The sequence below is a fragment of the Lacerta agilis genome, chromosome 4 (genome assembly GCF_009819535.1).
Source record: "Lacerta agilis isolate rLacAgi1 chromosome 4, rLacAgi1.pri, whole genome shotgun sequence".
NCBI classification, from domain to species: domain Eukaryota; kingdom Metazoa; phylum Chordata; class Lepidosauria; order Squamata; family Lacertidae; genus Lacerta; species Lacerta agilis.
In genome coordinates this window covers 70,147,724-70,167,610 of record NC_046315.1, presented here as the reverse complement: position 1 = coordinate 70,167,610, position 19,887 = coordinate 70,147,724, and the positions used below count along the sequence as shown (strand labels likewise).

Genomic DNA, 19,887 nt, shown 5'->3' with positions numbered 1-19,887 from the left:
TTCACAGGAATTCTTTTAAAATTTTGCTATACAGTATGCATTTTAGTAACTGTTCCTCACAGAGGAAAACAAAAGAATGACCTGATCAAATATTTCCTAATACATAAAATAAATGGTATACTGTATAAATAATTGCATTCAATGTTTTATTTACAGATGAATGTGTTGTTGTTTTTACAGTTTCAAGCACAAATATGTACATCCTAAAAATAATACTGCAATCCTGGGATCACTCAAAATGAAAACCCTGCCACACAGTTCAAAATATACTTCATGCAAGCAATCAGCATTGGATGATTACAATGCTAAACAGAAGATGTCGCAGGCGTTTGAGTAGTTTTATCACATCTGCATTTTACTAACTTTGTTCCATTCCAGCCATGAGTGACAAAGCTAAAGACTCCACTGTGAACCAAAACACAAAGTGAAATATTTTAATGTCTGGTATTTGCATTTTGCACTGCTTCAGAAGAGAAGAAAAATAGCATGTTGAACAAACTGGTTAAGAATTACATAGATTTCTAAAGAAGCCTTATTAATACACACCAAAACCTCCCCCTATCAATTATCAGCAGATAACTATGCTTTAAATTTATTTTAGACTGAAAGCACTACGAAAGAAGCACAATGCACTTTGCAGTAAATGTCTAACAGTATCAAAAATCCAATTTTACCTTTCTTTTCTAAATACTTACAATGTGGGAAGGAACCTCTGCAGACTGCTTTGTTCAGTACTGTCACAAGGAACATGTGGCAGTTTTTAAAATCAGATTCCATCTTTGTTATTGATTCCATCCTGAGAATAGGACAGAATTATTTTAAGTAGACAAAAATAAAGTGGTAGTAAAAAAAATATAATAAAATTACTTTTGAGAACAAAAAGGGTTCCTCTTTTTGGTAAGCTATTTTCACTTCTACCTGCACCCATCACACCACCTTCCATGCTATTCTGGGGGGTCTTCACCTACTGAAGCTATTTTCAGGTGCTTTTGGTGGAAATCAGCAAAAATAGAACTGGATTAAACCCAAAACATCTTGACATTAGAAGGTCTTAGCAAATGCACAGGTACCTAGGAAATGGAAGGGTTTGTTCTTGGATGTGGCCTCTGTGACTAGTTTTTCTTCATTATTGTTCTTTCCTCTAAAGGAGATGCATGAATATGCAGAAAATATAACCAGATATCAAGCTGTTTGAAATCAAAAAGGTATAGGGGTCTACACAACACAGCTGTTGTAACCCCTTTTAAAAACAGCTTTGCATCTTCAAAAGACCAAACTAAGACATTGGCTGAGAACTCATGATTTTCACACCATAAAAGCACTTCAAACAAAACTTCAATGCATTCAATATTTCCCAGTAGCAGCAATCAAAGAAAAATTATTCAGATCATACTGATCCTATTTGGTACTTACACCAAAGGATAAAGGGCCATGTTAACTTAATTCTTTCTACTGTTAAGCATCTAAAAGTTATAATTTATTTTATAAATGTATGATTTGCAACCTTATCTTTAAAAAGCATGCTGATTTCAAGGCAACATGTGCCCAGAGCTGATAAGATCTACCTTAAATCCATTTCATTCTTGGTCACATGATTAGTCTCTTGCCTGTTCCACTGCATCCTAGCCATAATGTTTCATGTAAGAGATTAATGCCATTTAAAAGCCTAATGCAGTGAAATTATTACAATACAAATTATTTTGCATGTGCTTACTTCCAAGCTCCCAAACCAGCTTGCCAACGGTCTGCAAACATCAGTACTAGGTTCAGCACTTTCATTATAGCTTCTTTCACAAAACTAACCTGTAAATGACATTTTAAAAGTAGCAGCTGTGATTATAGTTTCATATTGAAGTTCAAGGCAGTTCCACTTCCCTAGTGCATTTTCCATTTTTTTCCAGCTCTCCCAAGTGGTTCCACTGCTCTACCCAGTGTAAAAGCTATCCACCCAAAGCTAGCGTGGGCTGGAGGGTTGTGCATGTGTCCTGCCCCTATGGCTCTCTGGCAGCAAAATAGCAGGATGTAAGTGCTAACTCCTAGTCAGGCAAGGCTAGGAGATTGAGTGGTTGAGAAGGAGTAACTGCTTCCATTCAGCTTAGCACATGCCTCCACAAATTTAAGCCCTACTCCCAGGCTTTGACCCCGACACCCACAGCAGTATTGCACTGCAGAATCATTATAGTCCTTCCTCTTCTACCTACTGATAGAGAACATACCGGTACACCAGGGGTCCCCAAACTAAGGCCCGGGGGCCGGATGCAGCCCAATTGCCTTCTAAATGTGGCCCACGGACGGTCCAGGAATCAGTGTGTTTTACATGAGAGGAATGTGTCCTTTTATTTAAAATGCATCTCTGGGTTATTTGTGGGGCATAGGAATTCGTTCATTTTTTTTTCAAAATATAGTCCAGCCCCCCACAAGGTCTGAGGGACAGTGGACCGGCAACCCTGCTGAAAAAGTTTGCTGACCCCTGACATACACCCTCTATCAATTTTGAATGAACTAAGCCTTCTCAATGTTTCGAAACGGTTGTTTCGAGAGCTTTTGTAAATATAATAAAGGCTCATTCAGAGAAGTGTTTAAACAATTTATTGCAAACAATTAAATCAAAATATTGGGCAAATAAAATATTCTAAAGTCTCCTGGACAAACAAGGAAAATGCTATGCTATTTTAAGAAGGTTAATGAGCTCTGCTAACCCTCACAATGACCCAACAAATAATTTTTTTCTATAGCAGTTATATATGATATAAAACCCCTGAATAGAGTGCAAGTGTTATACATATTTGCTGTGTAAACTAAATAAATCATAGTAGTCTAACTTGATGTACCTTTTCTCTCAGCAGGCAGCGATCATGGATTGTAGAAAGGTATCTGTAATGAATTTTAATCAGCTGGTCTAAATCTTTGGCTTCTTCTACTTGATGTTGAAATTCTAAACCTGTACTATGAAGAATCTTTAGAAAAAGAGTGCATAAACAGTGATTAAACTTTATGCTTAAATGTTGTCTTTAGTACACTTCTATGGAAAATGTTTTACGCCTCTAATTTTTCTCCAAGATCATAAGTTGAGCTGGCTATTAAACATTATGTTCTACAAAGGGCTTCTGTTTGCAGCACATGGAATTAAGAGTTCTGGAAAGAATACAGTAATACGGAAGGATCTATCACGTGTTCCAAAAGCATTGTGACTTAGTAGAATTGGGTTATTCAGCATCTGAACAGCCATTGCTATTTTAAGCATATTCCAGATATTAGCTAAAACCTAAATAAACGAGATGTACTTCTGCCATACAAAGTGAAGGTCAAACTACCTGCACATATGTCAGAAGTCATTCTGGACTGTTAAGGAAAGTAGTACATTATTAATGAAATTATAATGCATCACATACTCTAGTCATGATGTAGTTATGCAGGCTGTTAACAAAATGCATGAGTTTCATCCTCAAAAGGAACATCCGATGAGTTTGTTGCTTAATGGGCTCCAATTGTGATCCAAAGTGAAGAAATGGCTCTTGTTCAAGTATAGCTTCTCCTTTGTTCTGGGGCTTTTCTGCAGCCCTGACTAGTTCTTAAAAGAGTTAAAGACAACAGAATAAGATATTACAGGAAATACCAAGACCGCAGCTACAATTCTGCCATCATCAGCATCTGAATAGTTCAGGTCCCCTTAAATTCTTCAGTAAAAAAAATAAAAAATCTACTGATGCCAATAAACTGTTCAAACAGCAGAGGGCAGGGTTTCTTTGACGTAAAGACAACAAACATAAATCAGGACATCAATCAAATGCACAGGATGCACATTTTAGTAGAATCACTGTAAATAGAGTTAAAACCAAGTATTAAAATATATTTCTATTATAAGTAAGCTATACAAAATTTTATAAAATCAAGAAATGCAAAACCACCACAAAACTTAGAACCACCACATCATAGCATTAAGCTCCTTATAGGATTTCATGGAAAAAAAGAGGTAGGGAGTTTCCAGCTCTTGTGGCTTGAATTTTTGTTTGAGTTAATAAAAGCTAAAGAACTTTGGTGCCCTGTCTGCTAGTTCCTATGACTATACAGAATAAACTACAGAAGGTACACAAAAAGGCAAATTTGCATAACCTAACAGAACCAGCCCTAACACTAACAGTCTGTTGCAGTAAAAATGAATAAAGAGTCTTGTAGTATGTTTTTGTAAAAAAAAGTGCCACGATATTCTTTTTGCACAAAGAACAATTTAGATACTGAGTCAAGTGACAAAATTCAGTTTTTCTCAGTAGACTATTTTTGGCAGAGCACACGCAGCTCTGTATTGCAGATAAACAGCTAACCAAATCTACTCCAGATCAGATATAGTTCAAAGCAATCTACTTGCTCTTTTTATACACAAACAGTGAAGAATCCACACTTGGAGAATGATTTATGTAACCAAAATGACAACATTCACACACAAGAGAAGGGTGAAAGGAGGATCAAGGAGATATCAGCAACTCCACAGTATACCAAGTTTTGCAGGAGTACAAAAAACTTTAGGGGGGAAAAGTAAAGTGGCAATTTCCCCACAATAAGTTGAATGAGAAGTGAGCATGTTCAGTGGGCATGGAGTGCTCACTGACTGTTGGGGAGTGAATGAAATGGAGTCTTCTCAAAAAGGTCGTAGCTGACTAGAATCATAAACAGGTACATGGTACACTGCAACATCTTGCGGCAGGTTCCACTTGTCCTTCTGATAACCAGCCTCTACTTATAATTTGCCACAATACCTTCTTTTCCTTAATTCCTTCCCTTTACATTCTTTTTTGTCCTTTGCCCTATCTTCCCAGAAAGCATTGTGCTCTTCCAGAAGCTGGAAGCAGTGTAACTACAGTTCACCAATTATTAGTGTTATAGTTTCAGTTATACAGAATAAAAAAGTGTCCATGAATTACCTTACCATGAAATCTTAATACATCCAGACTATATTTGGCCCACTTTATTTGTAACAACAGAAGAAACACTTGGTTATAGATTTTTTGACACTCCACACTTATAACTATATCCACAGGCCAAGGGACCTAAGGAGGAAAAACATTATTAAAGACATTATTTCATTTCCCCCTAACTATATATTACCTTATAATTAAACCATTATTGTATTTCAGTTCTTTAATTTAAAACTATTATTACCTTGTAGCTCAATATTAAGCCATCCAAGGTATGAACAGGAAGCTTCTTCTTTGCTATATCTACATTTTCACACAATATAGACAACCTGCATACAGAAACACATACTTGTTACCATTGCTTTGCTCTGGGAGCTAGGCAACTACAGTACTAGGCAAATGAAACAAATGCAAAATCAGATAAAATCAACACAGCTACAATTACTTCCGCTGCAAACTTTGTAAAAGGATATTAGGTATCTACGCTCAAAGAAATAGCTACAGTCTAAATAAGACAGAGAAACCTTAATGCTCTCAAACTGGGTAGAATGCAAATGCAGCATTAAAACGTATGTCTTTTAAACAGATTTGGTTTTTCCAAATTATGGGAAAAATACTGTATTTCAAGTGCCATGGTTAGCAAGATGTGTATAGTAGGAAAGTTATCATTTACTCTCCAAATACAGCCAAATAAACATTTTTTCTTAATCTTTTCCTAGTCATACAAGGCTCCCCCCCCAAAAAAAAGTTAATTGCACATATATTTTGCATGCTTATTACCTTAAACTATCCTCTGGATAACGCTGTCCAACTGCCTCTTGGAGCTGGACATTAAGGAATGGTTCACTCTGCCATGTGTCTTTCTCTCTTATTTTATCAAAAATGGATGTATAGAAGTCATACATAGTATCACCAGCCTCAAGCAAGAAAAAGTTTCTCATAGCCTGCAAGTACTCTACCAGCCTAAGAAACAAAAACACACATTTATTCAAATTTCACTTCATCATACCTTTAATACTTAAGCTATGCTAGGAAACCTTCCAAATGTGAACCATTAAGGACATATATATATATATATACACACACACACACACAAATACTAGTAAACTTTGTGACTCAGAAGACCCAACTCCTGCAGTAAGAAAGCTGCATCTTGTCTTAAACTCTATTTTCACTATATCACTGTGCTTGCCAACATTCTTCTGTCAGAGCATTCACTTTTCCTGTCAACCATATACCCACCCTTTCTACTGTTGAATTCTGTGATACTTTTGCCCCACTCTGCTGTCGCCCCTTTTGCAACAAGAGTGACCCAGATGCTTCCTCCATAAGGAATAATCAAGAAAGACTGGGCCCCCAAGTGGAGTGAGTGAAGTAGTATCAATCACTAATGACTGGAAATCCGATCCAGATCTCTACTACTGCCTTAAGCATATTACAAGAACTAATAAAGTCATGAGTGCATAAGTATTTTAATTCTTACCTGTAATCTTTCTTCAACGTTTGCATTAAGTTTCCACAGCACTCCAGATACTGTTTGTCTATGTGAGGATAAAGACAAGACCTCAATGTCAGTTCAAATGTCTGGCAGGTAACTGATTCAGATGATCTATCCACACAAACATCATCACCAGTAAGCGTCTCGTGAAAACTGCCTCGCTCCAAATACAACCTACAAAATAAAATTAATAATAATAATATTTGACATGAAATGTCTTAAGAATCTTCTTTTAATACTAGAGCTGTTTGTGATGAGCAAAATCTGCTGTAGGAATCTCATGAATTTCCACCCCAAAGCTGGGACAGTTTGCCATAGGGTTTCTAGCTATATAGCAGGATTCTGTCTGGAATACTATGAATTGTGGGGAGGAGAGAGACACAATGTATTTGGCATATTTTCTAGAAACCTGTCACCAGCACTTACTACCATGTTTTCCCGAAAATAAGACACTCTCTTATATATATTTTTTCCTCAAGAAAACACATTATGGCTTATTTTCGGGGGATGTCTTATTTTAACCGCTCTGCGTCGATACGCTGCATAGCCACGCCTATCCAGGCCGTCTTAAGGGAGGCGCCGCATCACTATGTCTTATTTTCGGGGTATGGCTTATTTTCGGGGTATGGCTTATATTGTGCAAATGCATACAAATCCTGCTACAGCTTATTTTATGGGTATGTCTTATTTTTGGGGAAACACGGTAGTACAAAATTTCAGTGTAGGATAAAACAGCAGGCCTGTCCTTCTGGACAGACCTTAACAATCTGTAGGTGCTAGATGACCTTCTGGAACTTATCAGAATTTCCCCCTCCCCCAATTAAAAAAAAACCAGCCCAATTCTAATACAGTGATACCTTGGTTCTTGAACTTAATCTGTTCCGGGAGTCCATTCGATTCCCAAAACGGTTCGACAACCAAGGCACAGCTTCCGATTGGCTGCAGGAGCTTCCTGCACTCAATCGGAAGCCACAGAAGCCACGTCAGATGTTCAGCTTCTGAAAAACATTTGCAAACCGGAACACTCACTTCCAGGTTTGTGGCGTTTGAGATCTGATTTGTTCAGGAGCCAAGCCGTTCAAGAACCAGGGTACCACTGTAGTTTATTTCTATGAAATGTAACCTTTGGGTCTATGATAAGCAAAACATATCATTAAAACCAAGCTACAAGGCACAACATTATAATTGGGCTTTGGCAGATTCATATTTTTCAAGAATTTGTGACTATTTCCCCTCTTCCTCGCCACCAGACTCTCATGATACTCTCACAAACCGAAAAACAGACACACAATCTAAGCAACTCATCCTGTACTTCGTCAGACACAGTGTATCTCTAAGAGGGAAAATACCTACCTAAAATCAGCAACAGGTTTTACCGCTGTGTTTTTACACTTTAGATCCTGACAACTCCTGTGGCCAGTGCCTAAGGCAATAAAGATTAATGATGTATGGATTCTGAAGGCTAGACTGTGACAAGCCACCTCTCAGCAACTTGGATCCCAAGTCACACGCCAGCTGCCTGAACAGCAGGAATCCCCCAATATGTGCTTGGTAGAATCTGACACAATAGGGAGAATCAATTATTTTGAATCTCTTCTATTACCTTGCAAAATTAATAGCCAGCAAGGGATCGTGAACATCATCCAGCTCTAAGTGTCTTGCTGCAATAGACTGCATCTTTATTAGACTTTGCTTGGTGGCCTGCTGTTCTGTAATGATATCTTGAACAGGTTCTTCCCCATGCCGTAGGCGTGACTGTACAGACTCCAGAAATAATGTGTACAAGCTCTTCCTCTCTGCATCTGAATAGGACAGAGATATGTAGGTTATTATTTACATTTCAGAAATAGCTGTTTGTTGTAAGCCACAATAAAAAAGAAAGAAAAAGAAAAAATGAACCATTTTTATCTCTCAACTGAGTTCAGAAAAAAAAAATTAGGAACAAGGTGCTTTAAGGTAGGATTCTCAAACACTGTAAGCCTATTTAACACATAACACTTGTACTCCTTATTGCTTCCAATGCTCCAGTAATGTTCACTAAAGAAACAATAGTCCATCTGTCAGAGTAGACTCGTTGGTGCACATTTGATAGCGCACTTGAGTCTTATGATTACAAACCACAGAAGTTTGACTGTGCAATGCATACTGGGTTATTTTCACAAGATAAAAGTTTCACATGAAAACAATCATGGTGGTGATGGCAATTTAAACAAACATTTGCCTCCACAAAATGGAAAAGTTAGGTTTATAAAACATCCTTTAAGGAAAAAAGAAAATCGATACCAGAAAAGAGCATTTATCTTGGTATTTTACACTGTTATACCATTTTCTGGGCTGACTAAAAATTAACAATAATGAAAAATAATTTAAATTCAATTATAATCTATCAGTAGTCTAGTAATTGATTTTTAAGATTTTTAACAATTAAAGGAGTAAAATTCAGTGGGAAATAGAGGGAGCTATTTCTGAAATGCTAAATACCTACCAATATGCCAAAACTATTTTTTCATTGCTATTTCATAACTATGTGGCCTACATTTTCACATGCAATATGAAGTGCAACATGCCACTAAAACCAGGAATAATATTATTTACACAGTAAAATAGGATTTTATCACCTCTTGATGCAGCCTGCTGTGGAGAACCATCTGTGCATTGCAAGTTCTTCAACAACTGCATGGACTTTCCAGCCATAATGATCTGTTTTAGTACAGGTTTCAGAAAAGAGACCATGGTATGCTGTCTACTAGAGGGTGCCTGATCACTGCCAGAACTGGCACTAGCATTATCACTCATTTTTTCTTCATTCTCTGTCTTTTCCGACACACTATACAAAGTGTAGGTAGCATACCAGAAATCCCTATGGTTAACTGGAACATTTTTGTTTCTGCAAAGACAGATATGCAATCATTAGTTCTTCCTTAAGAAACTATAACACTTCCTTATTCTTTACATCATGACAATTATTGAAAATAGCCTGAAGCAGGTGATCAAGTTACAGAAAAACATTCAACCACAAGATTAAAGATTTTTTTGGGGGGGGTGTCTTGATAAGGTTCAAGATCCACAGAAACAGCTTTGAACCCTCAGGACAGTAATACAAGCATTCTGATTGAGAAAGCACTACGTTTTTAGAATTAGGATTTACAGATCAACAGTCACAATGTATAAGGCTCTTAGATATCTCAACACATATCTGTGCCAAGGCTTTTCTGAACAAGTAACAGTAGTTAAATGATGTTATAAAGCACAAACTGGTCATGGCATTACAAATGTCTTAAGCAGGAACACTGAACAAAAGGAACTGCAAGCATAAGCACTTGTAGCAAACATGCTTTTGTGTTTCCTTCAACCCACATATTAATGATTAAAAAATCCGAAGCTCACTTTCTACAATTAACATTCAGTGAGTAATATTCTCACAAAATTAAACTAAGTTCCAATTCAAGGTGCATATCACAGCCCAGCTGCACTGCTACAATATTTTTGATTAAAACATTTATCCTAGATGTAGCTTGCTTGTCATTTTATTAATTACAATCACCCAAGTTAACTCAATTGTCCTGGTCTGTCTCAGCCTTGCAGAAGATGAAGATTACAAGTCAGCTGCATTTATACATGGGGTCTCTTATGGTCAAGGGAGACAAAACCCTATGACTGCACAGGAAGCTGGTAGTTAGCAAGGGAAAAAAGTCTCTTACATGTGCAGTACTGCTTTTGGGTTCAGATACTGCCATATAGGAAGTGTTCTCTGCCCTAAGAAACACCAGTATGTCCAAAAGACAAGTTCATTATCCCTACCTCTGAATAATAAATTCTTTTGCAGGATCAAATAAGTTACCATGGACAATCCACTCGTCCACTGTCTGTAAATATGGCCTCACTGTTTCAACCCAGAGAGAAAACAAGAGGGATACCTGCAATGAAATTTTAAAGAGGTTTATTGGGTGATTTATAAATATTTCATGAATTCACTAGTAAAGCATATATAGCCTCTCCAATGTGTTTACAGTATACAGTCAAGGAAAACAATATGCACACACAGAAAGCATTTTATCATTTTTGTAAACAGCATACAATGAATTTCAAATCCTAACTATCACAATCAGCTGTACAAAAATTAAAATTTTGTAGAATATATTGTTTGAGCGTAGGAAGAGACTACAACTGCCACTTGTATATCAAAGCGTTTATAATTTATGTCGTCATCAGTTAACAGAAGTAATCACTTATTTTTCTCCTTAAGAAATCCTGATGAACAGCTTCTACATACCGTTTGTTCAGAGGCTTCCCCAACGTTATCGTAGTCAAGAATCGCTTTGTAGAGGGTATTGAGCAAATGAGATGCTCTTACAACATTGCGAGTGTCAGGAGGTACTTCTGCTACTCCAGTGCTAAAAACCTTATGAAGTATATTGAGCTGAGCTAATCGATGTGATAACTTATCAATGACAATGGAAAGAGTGATTGTTGCATCTGTAGAACAGAAAAATACAGTCATGTTTCATAATGTGTGGTTATTAGTTCACATCTTATACTTTCACAACAGATTAAGACTTAAGGAAACTCTTCTACTATAATCCAAAGTATACTACCTTTGTTGATTATGCTCCTCTCAATTTCGGTAAGTTCCTCTTTGAAACTTATGAAATATTTATAGAGGGCTCTCATGAAAGCTTGATAGGTTCTAAATGGGGCTTCTGCCGATTTCTTGGGAGTGGAAATGATTCCATGTATTCCACTTTCTGAGCTGTGACCCATTATTTCATCAATAAACTTCTGCAGCCTAAATACAACTTGCCCATATGCTGCTATCCGCTCCAACATTGATCTTAATGAGTTCTGCAAAACAAATGTGGTTTCATTTTGTCTTTAGTATTAACACTCCAATATAGAAAACACAGAGGGTAAGATATCATCTTTTGCAAGCAATCCTTCTTCCATGCGCCAACATCAGGCTTTCTTTGCACCTAGATTACTGATCTAGGTTGATCACTGAACTTACATGGGTCAAATGAGTCACCATGATGTCATTTCTCACAGTAATCTTTCCATCATTCAGTTGAAATATAAAGAGATTTTTTACGCCTGAAAGCAGCCTGTAAAAGTAAGAAGGACTTAGCATGTACAAAACACAGTACAACACACAGTACAACTTTTTAAAACTGCAGCATCATGATATATACAAAATATAGGATATATTCAAAAGGACCCCAGACAAATATTAGGTCTGACTGATTTGGACATACCTTTGGATTAGATCTATGTGTTGGTGAAATGGTGGTATGGATAAGTAGTTTTGTAATAGCCCACAATTAATTTTGGGGGAATTGTGGTCATTTTCTCCATCAACATTTCATGAAGTGGGCTCAACTTTACAGAGCACACCACAAGAAAATGATTTGCAGACTGCATTAAGAAGGTGCTTATTTTTCAAAGTTGTGTTATTCATATTGTTAATGCTTGAGGGGGGAAACAGCTTGATTTTGAGTAACACAATTTTAATTATATCTGTCACTGACAAGAGGCATGCCGAAATGAATTAAATTTACACAAGAAAGGTAGCAAGGTCTTTTGAGATAACATTTAGAATTATTGTATTTCAAGAGCAATGCAAAGCATTAAATTCCTTCTAAAGTAATAATACTTCTGAAACACAATTGGCTTGCTTGTTGCAAGATACGATCCCCCAAAGAACATTACAGGTTGCTAGATTCTTGATTTCAGTTATCTCATATAAAAGACGCCATGGAACACTCCAAGAATATCGATATATATTATTCAATAATTCCAGCTTAAATGGCCTTGTAATATTATTGTCATCATTTTACCTGTAAAACTGAGATGACTGGGTGTATCAGTCTTTTAATTGCTGTGTTGATGTTCATAATGTGTTTGTTTTTTGTAATCTGAATGTATTTTATTTTATTTTATTTATTTTACTCCTGTTGTGGGCTTATAGCCGAATAAAGATATCTATCTATCTATCTATCTATCTTCTAAAGCTATTTCAATACCAGAATTGTCATCATGAGTGATGGTGTTGAAGTAAAGGAATAATATAACCACAGGAGTCTGAATGTTGAGAGTATTCCACAAAAGAACATTAAACAGATTTCAAATGGCAACTTCTATAGTCCTGCTACATACCAAATTGTTTCACGAATGACTTGTGTTTCAGTAACAATAATTTTTTCTTCCGGCATGTACAAGGGATCACTAGTATATAAGTGCTGCTCCCTAGAAGAAAAAATCATCATTATTTTTTACAACAAAAATTGCTGGTAACAAGTATCAAATATTATTCCTTTTATTTGCTCCTCTCCTGCAGATCTAATGTACTTAGGGAATCAAATAGATCCTTTCTGTTTTATTTTTATTTTTTAATGCATATGAACTACTCTGTTTCTAGCTTGAAAAGCTCTTTGAATATTTTAAATGCATCACTTCCTTTCAAGAGTCGCATGCTATGCTTAAATTGCAAACCGCATACATAATTTTAACACCATTATGACATAAGAATAACACAGTCCCAAGACGTTCTGTAATCCTTCAGAGTTATTCATGACAGTTTCAGGAAACTGATATTAAATTCAGTTTTATCATTAGTATACATATATACAAAATAACCAGAGAGGGGAGTGTAGGGCAGGAATCAAACCAATATAGCATTTCATAGCATGCAATGGCATCTGCAACAGGGTTTCTAGAAATGATCATAAAGTAGTAGTCAGCTGATCATAAATTATATCCTCCCAACACAAAATTAACTTACCGGTAACTACTTACCATACAGCCGCTAAATTGGAATGAAGATGCAAACTATGGGGAAAACGAACTCCTCTGCCAGTCCAGTATTGAGCAACTACATGTTGCTCTAGCCAGGTACGTGCATCAGGTTCACCTGCATACAAGATATTTCACTCCAGTTTCCATTTACATAGAAGAGAAAACTTTATAATATAAATAACAAGAGCAATCCTAACATGTCTATGGGGAATAATGCCCCACCGAGTTTAATGGGGTTTCATCTCGGGTAAGTTGATAGGATCCTAAATCTCAGGAGCAATAAGGCAAACTGCAATAGGTGTCAATTTGAAAATTCACAAACCAGAAACAGGTGTTTCCAGAAGTAGGAAAACAATTTAGACCCATGTTCATTACGATTATTGGTTGACCAGGAAGCTGGACTCAGAAACGGCATCTCTTCTATACTGAGCAAAAGCATAACAACTCTCCTACTATGAAATTGCCTGAAAACAAAACACAAGCATGTAGTGGTAAGAGCATATTAGAGGGGGAAGTGTCCAATGGTAGGCTGGAACCTACCTTATAGTGCCTTGGTGCCTAGCAACTCTCTCAAAAGGGAATTTGGCCATAGCTTAACTGAGGGCCCCTCCTACGGAGTTCAACTAGAGAGGCCACCAAACATCATGGTTTGTTGTCAAAACACAAGCTCTAGTTTTCATGCTTTGTGGAGTATTGAGACTTGCCAGCTCAAGTTTCAATATTAACTATACAAACTTTCATAAAGTTCAAAGCAATTAGCCACATGACAGCAATATGCTTCACAAAAGGTGAAAACTCTAGCCAAATAAAGCAAGTCTTGAAGAACAAACCTTTCCATGTGACATGTGATGACTTCTTGTTTTGATCCTGATCTTCTTGGGGTGTCCTGTCCACCTGAATGCCAGAGTCTTCTCTACTCAATGGTTCAGTATCTTCATCATCATCACTTACGTCAGACCATTCCTGTAAAACATAAGCATACAAAGTATATTTTAATTCAAGACAGGTGGGAACCTTACAATGCAATTTTACTAAATAAAATGAACATTTTGTTGGACAAGAAACACAATCAAGTTTATAAAATGTATTACCGTATGTCTTAACAGCTAAATCAGATCCCCTTTCAACACATTAACAATGCCTTTCTTCACAAGTTCTATCATCAAACACTCTAAAAGCATAATCACTGCCTCATTAATTTAGATTTAAAAAATCTATCTAGCTCAGCACTCTTCTTCCAACACTGGCCAGTCAAATGCTTATGGGCAGAGCATAATAATGGAATACTCTCCCCAGAGAGGCTCACCTGGCACATTCGTTGTGTATTTTAGGTGCCAAGCAAAAACATTCCTCTTCTCCCAGACTTTTGGCTAATTAAACAATCCATGGTATTTTAAACGGGGGAGGGGGGGAATTGTTTTTGTTTGTTACTATGTTATGTATTTTTATATTACTGGTATAAAACACACTATGATCAGGTGAAGGGGAGTCAAGAAATTTAGCAAGTCATAATAAAAATAATAAAAAGTAGATGGATTTACAGAAGACTATGGTCTGCAGAAATACAGTGGTACCGCGCAAGACGAATGCCTCGCACAATGAAAAACTCGCTAGATGAAAGGGTTTTGCGATTTTTAGGTGACTCGCAAGACGAATTTTTCTATGGTCGTGCTTCGCAAGACGAAAATTTCAATGCATTCCTATGGGAATTAAATTCCTATGCATTCCTATGGTCGTGCTTCGCAAGACGAATTTTTCGCAATACGAAACGACTCGCGGAACGAATTAATTTTGTCTTGCGAGGCACCACTGTAGTTTCCCAGTTTTCCAATGTATCCTGTGACTTTATAATGCAGTTCTATGTATTACTTACTGGTGTTTCTAAATCAGGACCAAAGTCAAATTCTTCACCTTCCATCAAGTATTTCCTCCAATCAAATTCTTCTTTTTCTATATAAAAAAAAGCAGGTCTGTAGTTTTGGGTACTCCTGGATCCAACATTGTCACTGAAGGCTCAAGTGACCTCTTAGACCAAGAGTGCCTATTTCCAGCTACAGCTGATTTGCCAGCTATGGCCTGTTTTAGACAGAGATGAATTGGCGATTTTTCTCCATGCGCTAGTAACTTTGAGGCTGGATAGTTGCAAAGCACTGTACAGGGAGCGGCCCTTGAAGATGACTCAAAAACTTCAACAATGGTCCAAAATTCAGCAGCCATATTATTGGCTCAGGTATCATAAAGAACTCATATAATCCCTGTTTCAAAACAGCTGCATGGGTGATCAGTTTGTTTGCAGACCCAGTTCAAGGTGCTCACAATTTGGGCCTCAAATATCTGAAAGACCACCTCCTTTCCCTATAGACCTTACCCAGGTGCTAAGATCAGCAGAGGGGGGCCTCTTTGTAGTTCCACTGCCCTCAGACATTTGGGGAGTGGCAGGACAAGAGAGGGCTTTATCTGTATAGTCCCTAATTTATGAAATTCCCTCTTCACAGAGGTCCACTTGGCACCTTCAGTCTGTCATTTCCAATGAAGACACTTCTTTACCCTCGTCTTTCTCTCTCTTTCTCTCTCTCTCTCTCTCTCTCTCTCACACACACACACACATATTTAGAACCCACCCTATCACATTTGATTGTAATACTTTTAAATTGATGTTAATATTGTTTGAAATTGCTAGAACCTGCCCTGGAAATTTGTAGCGAAGGACAGGTAAGAAATCAAATAAGTAAGTAATCCCTTTTCTTCCAAGAACATGACAATTATGTAAGTAGTCTGAACTACTACAGTGCAGAGATGTGGAAAAGCTAAATAATAGTATACAGTACATTATTTATTATACATTATTATATTTCAATATACATGGACAATCTAATACTAATAACTCACAAAATAAAAAGGAATTGGCAAGAGATTAACAATCATGTTATATAAAGGTTTCAAAAGGGATGAAACGTCCAGTTTTCCCATTTGGTTTCTGAATTATGTGTAATATATTAAAACCTACCCACTTCTTTCTCTCTTGGTTTTTCTGCATAAGTGGTATTGGAAGGAGAATCAGACAAGCACAACAGAAGAGAGAGTATGGCATAATGGGTATCTGTCTTAAACAGAAGACAAACAAATAATTCAGTGGAGGAAATGTATTTGTCAATAGTTATTGAAATGAATAGACTGGACTTCTAGTACAACGATATATTCAGAAATGCAAAATAAAAGCTTCAGTTTATCGCACATCTCAATAGAGCAGTAAAATGATCACGATGCAGAATCACATGAAAAACAAGACACTAGGCTACATAACAGTGCATTTCAATTAGCTTATGTCTGTATTTCATAATAATAGCTTTTAATCTGCACAAATTGGTCAGAGAAACATTACTAAAACTGGAATTTACTGCCTTCATGGTTAACTTCATGGTTTGAACAATTCAAGTTCTAAGTACAGATATTTAAAATGCTGCTAAGCACAAAATGTTTGCTGTGTTGATAAATTAATAGGTAAACTATATATATAAGAGGTAGGAGGATAGTTATTATGAAGCAGTTAATACAGTTAAGTTAGATCAGGAAATCAGAACGATAAGAACTCTGTAAATAAAGACTACTTATTCTCCATGGTATGTTCCATATTTAGAAAGAAAAAACACAACACAACTGAAATCTGTTTTCTAAACTGCATACCTTTGTTCCTTCAGTGGTTGGAAGCGGAGAATTCAGAAACTCTTCTGTTAAACTCTTCCAGCTTGCAGCTTTAACAAGGTCTGAATGAACTATCAGCTTTTCATAAATCCTGTATCAAAAGGTTCAGTGCTTATAAGTAAATCTGTCAACAAAAAAGAACTAACCCAATGTAATTAAAATAGAAATGTCTTACCCCTCTATTATTTTGTCCACTTTGTGCTGGCTGACATCAAGAAATTGATGAAACCTAAAGGAAAAATAATAAAATATCTATTGCACCACATAGTTTAATTTTTCAAAAGTTTTGGTGCAGAGTATGCAAGTGAGACTTGCAACAAAATGTTGCAGTGTGGAGGACTCCTGTTGACCATTCCAGTCAGCCAGCAAGGCCATTTTCTAGGATGCTCCATTCTGCTGCTTGTTCCACCCAGATTTTTCATTTCTCCCCACCCCTGTCAGTTAGCATTCCATGACCAGTGATCATGCCCAGTCCTCAATAGATTTATTTTTAGGGTTCCTCCATAGTGCTTAATTTCTAATGATTTTTAATGTATGCAAACCTTGTGTCTTTTGATACCCCTCTCTTGTAAGTGAGTGGTGGAGTTTTGGCTACAAAAGCAATGGCATTCACAGCCGGAGTATTTTATATGTCTAAAGCATGAATTGGAAGCGAAATGCCACTATTCCTAACCATTGACCATGGTGGCTGCAGTTAATAGGAGTTGTATTCTAAGAATGAATTAATATACCCCCCTATAGCCAGAGGTCTCAGGGCGGTTCACAGAACAAAATGGAAATATAAAACCACAATATATATATAATCAAAATAAAAACAGCAACGCAATAACACACCCCTCCAAAAAAAGCCACATTTTAAAAGGGCATAGAATGTCACAGATTATTATTATTATTATTATTGAATAGGACATCCCTATTTTCATCAGACGCGGGTGGCACTGTGGGTTAAACCACAGAGCCTAGGGTTTGCTGATCCGAAGGTCAGCAGTTCGAATCCCCACGATGCGGGGTGAGCTCCGGTTGCTAGGTCCCAGCTCCTGCCAACCTGGCAGTTCGAAAGCACGTCAAAGTGCAAGTAGATAAATAGGTACCGCTCTGGTTGGAAAGTAAACGGCGTTTCCGTGCACTGCTCTGGTTCGCCAGAAGCGGCTTAGTCATGCTGGCCAAATGACCTGGAAGCTGTCCACCGGCTCCCTCGGCCAATGAAGCGAGATGAGCGCCGCAACCCCAGAGTCATCCACGACTGCACCTAATGGTCAGGGGTCCCTTTACCTTTTTATTTTCATCGGAGGTATGTTGGAGGGTATTGGGAAGGTTGGCTACAAATGCACTAAACAACTCGGGGCTGGATCCAGTCTTAGCCACACTTGGGGGGGGGGACCCAATGAAACCTGTGGGCCTTCTCTGATGCATGACTAAGCCTGGATCCCAACCATCAACCCATTCCTCTACTGCGGTGACGGGTCAGGATGGGTCTCTTCCCCCTCCTTAACCCACATAAGTGGCCAATGGGAGGCCAAGGCGGAGACTTCCAACCGGTAACAGGTGAAACTGGTCGCGCGCCTCTCCCGTCTCCCCCCCCCCCAAAACGAACCGCCGCTCTGGGCACGAGCCACGCCACGCCCCCCAGGTAACGGACCTGAAGTTGGACCAGGAGAAGTTTAGCGCCGCCTGGAAGTTGGCTGCCTCTTCCTTGCTTTGCCCGCTCAGGCCGGTTACCCTCCGGATCAGCTCCCGCAACGTCACGTCTTGCTCCTGCTCGAAGCGGCTCCAGTGCGCGGGGGGTGTCGTCGCTGCTGCCGCCGCCGCCGCCATCGCCAAACAGGCCTTTTTTCCCGCCCCTCCTCCTATGTGGTCACCTTTGGGTGCTTCCGTTTGTTTTCGGTCGCCATCGTCCACATAACATCTCGCGTCAAGTACCGCGAGGTTTCCGTTCCCGATTCTCCAGGAGGAGGGAGAGGGCGAAGGAGGCTCTTTCTTCCCCATCTTCTACGCATGCGCCTTTTGCTTTCGCGGTGTGCTTTTTAAAACTAGTCTGGAGGCTTTTTTTTCCTAGGTGGCTGCGTTTTGGCAAGCAGCTTCTTTGGTGTTAATTTGCTGCTTTAAAACAAAAACCCGTAAAACTTTCAATCTAGCCCCGTAACGTCTGTGTCAGAAAAGCTGTATCGGGATTTGAAATCCCCTATTGAAAAAATGGAGGCAGTGAGAGATTTCACTTTCTTGGGTTCCATGATCACTGCAGATGGTAACAGCAGTCACGAAATTAGAAGACGCCTGCTTCTTGGGAGAAAAGCAATGACAAACATAGACAGCATCTTAAAAAGCAAAGACATCACCTTGCCGACAAAGGTCCGCATAGTTAAAGCTATGGTTTTCCCAGTAGTAATGAACGAAGTGAGAGCTGGACCATAAAGAAGACTGATCACCGAAGAATTGATGCTTTTGAATTATGGTGCTGGAGGAGACTCTTGAGAGTCCCATGGACTGCAAGAAGATCAAACCTATCCATTCTTAAAGAAAAACAGCTCTAGTAAACAAAACTTATTGGCAGCCCACTTTTGCTTGGGTTTGCTAGATGTTACTGTGTTACACTCCTGAGTTTTTGTGTACCTTAATCAGGTTTTGGAAACCAGATTTTCGTTTTGACTCGAATTATAATTTTTGTATGTGTTTTTATTACTGAAACGGAGTGTGTGATCATTTTTCAATTCAGGTGAACTTCAAACATGAAATGTTGCTTGCTGCACCTAATAAGTTATATAATACTATGCTTATAAAGGTAAAGGGACCCCTGACCATTAGGTCTAGTTGCGGACGACTCTGGGGTTGCGGCGCTCATCTTGCTTTATAGGCTGAGGGAGCTGGCGTTTGTCCGCAGACAGCTTCCAGGTCATGTGGCCAGCATGACTAAGCCGCTTCTGGTGAACCAGAGCAGCGCACGGAAACACCGTTTACCTTCCCGTCAGAGCAGTACCTATTTATCTA

The 19,887-nt window shown here is 38.2% G+C and overlaps 1 protein-coding gene across 2 annotated transcripts; it reads right to left on the bottom strand.

Moving 5' to 3' along the window:
• Nucleotides 1–127: 127 nt before the first annotated feature.
• Nucleotides 128–18,732, bottom strand: TUBGCP5 (tubulin gamma complex associated protein 5). 2 transcript variants are annotated; one of them, XM_033147508.1, is made up of 23 exons: nt 18,542–18,732; nt 17,078–17,131; nt 16,885–16,993; nt 16,208–16,304; nt 15,074–15,150; nt 14,031–14,163; nt 13,201–13,315; nt 12,562–12,651; nt 11,417–11,510; nt 11,007–11,253; nt 10,685–10,887; nt 10,213–10,328; nt 9,030–9,298; nt 8,015–8,213; nt 6,397–6,585; nt 5,694–5,876; nt 5,158–5,242; nt 4,925–5,045; nt 3,393–3,571; nt 2,832–2,957; nt 1,715–1,803; nt 696–796; nt 128–405 (listed from the first exon to the last, which is right to left on the bottom strand). In XM_033147508.1, exons 1-23 carry the CDS (start codon nt 18,715–18,717, stop codon nt 359–361), a joined length of 3,099 nt encoding a protein of 1,032 aa, XP_033003399.1. In that variant the 5' UTR covers nt 18,718–18,732; the 3' UTR covers nt 128–358. The 2 variants fall into 2 exon arrangements, with proteins under 2 accessions (XP_033003399.1, XP_033003400.1); XM_033147509.1 differs by lacking the exons at nt 17,078–17,131; nt 18,542–18,732 and having other exon boundaries at nt 16,208–16,300.
• Between the last annotated feature and the right edge of the window lie 1,155 nt (nt 18,733–19,887).

Excerpts from the sequence above, each read along its gene's own strand:
- TUBGCP5 (XM_033147508.1), bottom strand. The coding sequence starts at position 18,717 with ATGGCGGCGGCGGCGGCAGCAGCGACGACACCCCCCGCGCACTGGAGC. Across the intron at positions 13,316-14,030 it reads ATCACATGTCACATGGAAAG|GTGAACCTGATGCACGTACC; the intron begins GTTTGTTCTTCA and ends TCTTGTATGCAG. Across the intron at positions 3,572-4,924 it reads GGATGTATTAAGATTTCATG|AACTAGTCAGGGCTGCAGAA; the intron begins GTAAGGTAATTC and ends AACTCTTTTAAG.